Raw genomic sequence first — 7,110 nt, 5'->3', positions numbered from 1 at the left:
TAGATAATTCCTTGTGTTCCAGTTTACTTTAGACCTATTGCCTTTTGAAAGGTGAAAGAATTGTAATATTATGCAAGATTATGAGTAATTCCTTCAGGCATTCTCTGTTTTTTCCTGTTCTGTGCAATATTGTGCTAGCATGAATTCAAACTACAGGCAAATTCTATTCTAGACTCTATTTTCTAGTAAGCTTAAATCAAAATGCTTGCATGAGACGTTGCTAGAAATCTAGAGCAGAATGTAAGTTTGAAATAAGTTTCAGTCTTGCCCTTATTCCATTTTAGAATAATATTAAAATGCTTATATTGCAGCCTAAATATGGTGGAATGATTATAGACATTGTGTCAAGAGATATAAGGACGCCTGAACAGCAATCAGATGCTTTGAAAGCCGTCAAGGACACTGTGATATACATTGTGCTGATAGTTGTAGTAGGGTATTCCCTTTCCTTGTCCTTTGTTCATGTCGTTCCAATTATAATTCTGTTTATAGTTGTCCCATGTTTAAATATTTGGGTTTTTCACTTTGTGAGACATTTACACCCAGTAGTGACCAAATGGGTTTATCTGATTTTACAATAATTTGGAAAGAAAGCATTTCTTTTTCTTATAGCATTTGCATGTGCTCCTTCATGTCTCAATAGAAACAGATCAAGAGCATTTCCTTATCTTTACATTGTTTTGAGATTTTAAATGATGTTTCCATATGACCAACTTGTCTGTTGAAATGCTTCAACAAACACAAGCCACGGTCCAGTCATAGTTTATCTTAAGAACAGCATCAATTTATCTGATCTCTTCTTCATGTTTTTTGATTACTGTAATTTTGATGTTGATCATATTACCAATTTCCTGCTTGAACCTCAATTATTTTGATATTTCTAGAATGTTTGCTCAACTAGTAAGCATCTAGATAGCAGGTAATTCTAGAGGGCTGTCATATCTTGTATCATGTCTAATGATAATTCCATGCTCTTGTACCACACTTCACCCAGTCAGTAAGGTGTGCGAAATACTTTCTAGATACTTTTAGATGTACCTGAAACATATGTTGAACCTCAAGATCTTAAGTCAAGAATTAGTTTTTGAATCAAAATACAGAAAGAGAATGCCTCATAAGTTGTAGCTCTTTTAAATTAAGTGGATTAATCCCATAGTACATTTTTCCCCTTGTCTATTTTAGATCTTTGTGCACAACACTTCGAGCGTGGTTGTTTTCTTCTGCCAGTGAACGGGTTGTAGCTCGCCTGAGGAAAGACTTATTCAGTCACCTTATTCAACAGGTCAGGCCAAATAAATCAGAAACTAGTTGTAAGATATGCCAAGTTAATGATTAGTACAGCTAATTTAAAATTCATGGTTCATGTATGCTTGACTTAAGTTTCATCATGCGGCACAGTCTAAGACTGAAGTTTTGATGGTTCAACAGGAAATAGCCTTTTTTGATGTTACTCGAACAGGTGAACTCCTCAGCAGGCTATCTGAGGACACCCAGATCATTAAAAATGCAGCAACAACCAATCTTTCAGAGGCACTCCGGAATCTAACGACTGCCTTTATTGGTGTTGGCTTCATGTTTTCATCATCGTGGAAATTAACACGTTTGTCGTTTCACTTGTTCAAGAATTTTTGATTAATGCCCTTCTATCAAATGAATGTGGCACTAACAGTAACTTTTATTCCTATTTAGTGCTAGCCTTGGCAGTAGTACCAGTATTTTCTGTTGCTGTACGAAAATTTGGGCGGTATCTCAAAGAACTTTCACACGCAACCCAAGCTGCAGCTGCAGTAGCTGCCTCAATTGCTGAGGTTTGTATGAAATATACTCCTATGTGATTTGCTCTGGGATAGCCCTGCATGGATCATATGCAATTTACAATATGAATCTTTTGACTATATCAACTAAATTTTTTGAATATTCCACATATTTTGAAGCCTACAATATATTGTAGATAGTTAAAATGTTATTATTATTATTATTATTATTATTATTATAAACAAGAATGAGCCTTTTGCAATTGCACATCCAATTTCATGAGGGAAAGGAAAAACAGATACATTTGACCTCACCCTAAAAAGCAGGAAACACCTTCTCTGTTATATACCCAACTTCGTTTTATGCTTACTTGTTTGCCAGAAGTTTCACTATTAACGGAGTGCTAGAGATTCACCAATTTGGAATAATCATGTTTGAACTGATGTCCAAATTAAAAAATAGAAAAACTTTCAGGACATAATGCATTCCAAAGTAGCCGTATTATTATATTAGAAGCTAAAATGTACAATTTTCTGAACGAAAGTAGACAAAAAAGCTGTTCCATATTAGTCATTAATCATTCATCCATTTGTACTTTAAAGGTGAAAAGCCGTTGTGAAGTGATGCCTAAACTCCTGCCTTATCTTGTATTGTTGAGAAATTTTGAATGCCATAAACAGGCTGGAAAGCGCATTAAGTTCATTTTCCATTATTTGATATCTTATTCTTCATGAGCTACTTTGATGTTTAGGAATCTTTTGGAGCCATTCGAACAGTTAGATCATTTGCTCAGGAAAGTTATGCAATATCAAATTACTCTGAAAAAGTTGACGAGACACTGAATCTTGGACTAAAACAAGCTGTGAGTGCCAGGAGGCTAACCCTCACTCTCTCTCTCTCTCTCTCTCTCTCTCTCTCTCTCTTTCTCTCACACACACACACACACACACACATACAAGCACTGCAATTCAGAAAATAAACTTGCAAAATTTGTACTTTTCTCTTCAACAGAAAGTAGTTGGCCTATTCTTTGGAGGACTAAATGCTGCATCCACATTGTCTGTTATAATAGTGGTGATTTATGGTGCCTACTTGACAATTATGGGATTTATGACTGCGGGTTCCCTTACATCCTTCATCCTTTATAGTCTCACAGGTATCTCCTCAATGTTCGCAGCTTGCTGTATTTTCAAGTTTTGCCTAGTTTCTGTTCCATCTTTGATCTCAATAAAGGCACAGCAACTACCTCAAACTTAGTAGAAATTTAGTGAACTCTCTGTAAAAGTCTTCAAATGTGATAGATCTTTATCCCTAGTTATAAAACATAAAAAGTGTCCTTGGTCGAAAAGATGAAAACATATATTGTTGGTCAAAACCTTGGTAAGTGGCTATTCTTGTTTAATGACTTTTATTTTCTGTGACTTTTCCTCCTCATTCTACTTCTGACGGTTAAATTATTTCAACTGATGATTGTTGGTTTGTGATCAATAATATTCTAAGCTTAACCTATTCTGTAGTTTATAAAAGGACTATTTTCACTGTGGAATCTTTTATCTCTCTCTGCCTGCAGTTGGATCCGCAGTTTCCTCTTTATCAGGATTATATACAACTACCATGAAAGCTGCAGGGGCAAGTAGGAGGGTTTTCCAGCTCTTAGATCGTGTCTCAAGCATGCCAAAATCAGGAGACAAGCGCCCAGAGGGGTTAGTCATATTACAATATCCTTGAAAAAGTCCCTTAATCTGATTCCAGGAGCAAGACAAAGTTTTGTAGCATTGTTGAAATCAAGCATACAACAACCTCATATTCCATCTTTGTCAAGACACTGATCACATTAATCCATGATGTTATATTGGCAATGGCAGAAATCCAGATGGAGATGTAGAATTAAATGATGTCTGGTTTGCTTATCCTTCTCGACCAAGTCATATGGTACTTAAGGTAATGGTTTCTATGTTACGCATATATGTGAATTTAAACATGTTACCATTTCAAGCTAAAACATATTCTGCCACTAAACTAATCCCTGTTGTGCACCAATAAGAATGAACATTTAGAACATGGTGATGGATTTGGTTTAGTGGGTCCTTCCTTTTAGGATTTGCAGTGTGATAAAATTGAAGAGGATCGACATTAAAACATTGGGGAAATGAAAAATAGATCTTTTATATTTAAGTCTTATCCGCCTGCAAATTATTAAGAATTTGCAATTTTACCAGTACATAATTGGCATAGCTCAACCCAAAGGATGGTATTTATTTAACCCTACCTGTAAACAATTGACTATAGAGTGAACATTTGTTTTATGGGAGTTTTATAATTTTTGAACTTCATCATTTAAATCTGATGACACTGTTTTAATTGCAGGGAATAACGTTAAAATTGAAACCTGGTTCAAAAGTTGCCCTTGTTGGACCAAGTGGTGGTGGAAAAGTAACATTATCATCCCTTTCCCTCTTTTTCCCATTTTTCTCCTTGTGTTCAACAGTTGATGTCATTTTCTCCATCCTGTAATACCTATACTAATAAATAAAGCTAAATTTCCAATCTGTTGCAGACCACAATAGCAAACTTAATTGAGAGGTTCTACGACCCTCTGAAGGGAAAGATTTTGTTAAATGGGGTTCCTTTAGTGGAAATATCACATGAATATCTGCACAGAAAGGTAGTCCTCTGGTTTTTATTTTTTTAATATCTATCAAGTATGTGCATGGCCTTCATAAAAATTCTTGTCAAGTTCATAACAGCATACGGACCAGCATGACGTTATTTCAAAAGTTGCATCATCAGGTAAAGGAAAGAAAAGTCATTTCAAAATCTGACCATCTCCAGAAACCATTATTGGAAGAAACTCACCAATTGTTATCCATGAGAGCTTGTGATGTGCAATGTCCACCCTAATTGACTCCTGGACTAATCACGGAGGCACTTTGTTGGTTAGGATATTCAGGCCTTTCTCATAATATGACAGCAATGCATCTGTTTATCAACTTAAGTTATATCTTGCCACCAACACTGCAACTTTTGTGATCTTGAACTGGAAACAATGAGTCAAAGCATGACATATTTTAAGCATTTTACCAACCTTTCTAGATGGAAAGGAATTTTGGAAAAATTATATAAAGTGTATCATTTCACCCATTTGGAATCATCTTGTAGATACTATATAAACGAGGTATTGTAAGCTTTCACCTTTCTTTTTCTCCATCTTCTTCCACAATTACATTATCTGGTTTTCACAAGGATTTGGTCATTTGGATGTCTGAGATTTCTTAAAGACCCTTACTCTCCTTGTCTTTCTGGAATACAGGTAAGTATAGTCAGCCAGGAACCTGTGCTTTTCAATTGTTCTATAGAGGAGAACATTGCCTATGGTTTCAATGGCAAAGCCAGCAGTGCTGAAATAGAATCAGTAGCTGTGAGTTATGACCATCTTCTAACTTCTTCCCCTTCTACCAACATCAATAAGACATCTTTACAGTTTACAGTTTCTCTATGCATGTATGCTGATAAAGTAAAATGCTGCAGAAAATGGCTAATGCTCATGATTTCATAGAAAAATTTCCTGAAAAGTATCAAACAGTTGTTGGAGAACGTGGTTTGAGACTCTCGGGAGGCCAGAAACAAAGAGTAGCAATTGCAAGAGCACTATTAATGAATCCAAAAGTTTTGCTGTTGGATGAAGCCACAAGTGCTCTGGATGCTGAGAGTGAATACCTTGTTCAGGTGAGACTGAATTTGCATCTCTCTCCTCTCTATTCTGTCTTCTTTTGCTCAGAAAAATTACTGTTGTTTGCCTTGTAAATGACATGTTCAACAGTAATTTTCAAATTTCCTGTAAATTCAAAAGATTTGTATAGATTGTTTATCTGTCTATTTAATCATGGCCCTCTTTCAGAATAATACCCTAACTTAGTTTCATGCACTGGATAGGATGCTATGGATTCATTGATGAGGGGTAGGACTGTTCTGGTCATAGCACACAGGCTTTCAACAGTCAAAAGTGCAGACAGTGTGGCGGTTATATCTGATGGTCAAATAGCTGAGAGTGGCACCCATGAAGAGCTTCTCAGCGAGGATGGTATCTACACTGCCCTTGTGAGGAGGCAACTGCAAGGATAAAACACCAAAATCTAGTTCCAAATGGTCAAACAATGTTCATATATTTATCGTGATTATCCTAAAATATTTTTGTCTTTTAACATACTTCTCGGCTACTTGTCAAATGTTACAATACCAAAGGGAAATATCTCGTTTATCAGATAGCATGTTTTAGAGGAAACAAGCAAATAATTCTGAGATGCAAGGAAAAAGAATGTCCGCATTCTGCAGAATACATTTTCAACAAAAAGTTGTTTTATATAACCATCCTGGTTCCTTGAAACAAATCATTGCATCCGGGGACTCGGATGGAAATTTGATTTGTATATAGATATATAATCTCAGCTCCTCAACCCAAAAACAATTTCATCACCAAGAAATATGAGTTCCCAGTGAAGAACTGGGGCATAGGGCTAAGAATTGAACTTTACAAGGAGCTTGCCATTGCATGAAAATAATGATCCAACAAGCTTCAAAAAACACCAAACCACAAGACCTCACCAACCCAGAAAAAGTGAATCATGCTTACTCCCATTTGACCTTGCTTTTCATCTAAAGAGGCATTGAACATGACAACTTATTAAATACCATTCTTTTCAATGCTTAGCTTTTAGAATAAAAATTCTACAGTATGCTTGTCTTTTTTATGCTTAAGCTAACCTCTTGCATGGTCAATTTCAATTATTTGACTCGAAGGGTGAAATGAATTGTTTGCATCTTTTTATTATTATTGTTGTTGTTGTTGTTAATAAGAAAAAGCCTCATGAAACGTGCCATAAAACCAACAATACACTAGAATCAAAATAATAATTACCTCTGAAATTAGCCGTGTTATGACCCCCATGAAGTTTTAAAAAGACTAACCAGCAACTACTTTCCCAAAACAATTCCCAACGCTCCAATTCCCCAATTTCTTGTTTTATCCCATGGGGAAGAATCAGAAGTTGGATTGGACCTCAAGCTCCAACTCCCATTCAGGCAGTGAAAGAGTCCCTCTTTTGTCCAAGGAAGTTTGTTTTCTTATTCACTCATATATACATGCTAACGTGCATATATAATACTGTTTGGTTTTGCATTTTGTTTTCCGGGATTCTTGTAACGTCCTTGTTAACTTTCTACCCCTTTTTAATGTTCAATTCTAAAACACCTGCATTTTTTGTATCAGTGTGTTCCAATGCATGAATATGATGTAGTATCTTGATTTATAATTCATGCAAGGTTTTTCTTTCTTGAACCCTTCTGTTTTCTCTATAT

General features: G+C 35.7%; 1 protein-coding gene across 1 annotated transcript; it reads left to right on the top strand.

Annotated features, from left to right (window-relative positions):
* The first annotated feature begins 281 nt into the window (after positions 1 to 281).
* LOC110426626 (ABC transporter B family member 25-like) lies at positions 282 to 6,016 on the top strand. The gene is made up of 13 exons (XM_021441879.2): positions 282 to 436; positions 1,183 to 1,282; positions 1,429 to 1,600; positions 1,690 to 1,808; positions 2,507 to 2,617; positions 2,767 to 2,911; positions 3,326 to 3,458; positions 3,621 to 3,696; positions 4,123 to 4,188; positions 4,313 to 4,420; positions 5,066 to 5,173; positions 5,284 to 5,481; positions 5,689 to 6,016. Exons 1-13 carry the CDS (start codon positions 297 to 299, stop codon positions 5,875 to 5,877), a joined length of 1,665 nt encoding a protein of 554 aa, XP_021297554.1. The 5' UTR covers positions 282 to 296; the 3' UTR covers positions 5,878 to 6,016.
* Positions 6,017 to 7,110: the final 1,094 nt, after the last annotated feature.

Source organism: Theobroma umbraticum, unplaced genomic scaffold (genome assembly GCF_002168275.2).
Source record: "Theobroma umbraticum cultivar Fairchild unplaced genomic scaffold, ASM216827v3 scaffold_12.0, whole genome shotgun sequence".
NCBI classification, from domain to species: domain Eukaryota; kingdom Viridiplantae; phylum Streptophyta; class Magnoliopsida; order Malvales; family Malvaceae; genus Theobroma; species Theobroma umbraticum.
Note: the sequence above shows the minus strand (reverse complement) of the source record. Positions and strands in the feature narration are given on the sequence as shown.

Coding starts and splice junctions, on each gene's coding strand:
- LOC110426626 (XM_021441879.2), top strand. CDS start 297: ATGCTTATATTGCAGCCTAAATATGGTGGAATGATTATAGACATTGTG. Junction 1,601..1,689: donor ATCATCGTGGAAATTAACAC/GTTTGTCGTTTC, acceptor ATTCCTATTTAG/TGCTAGCCTTGGCAGTAGTA. Junction 5,482..5,688: donor AGAGTGAATACCTTGTTCAG/GTGAGACTGAAT, acceptor TGCACTGGATAG/GATGCTATGGATTCATTGAT.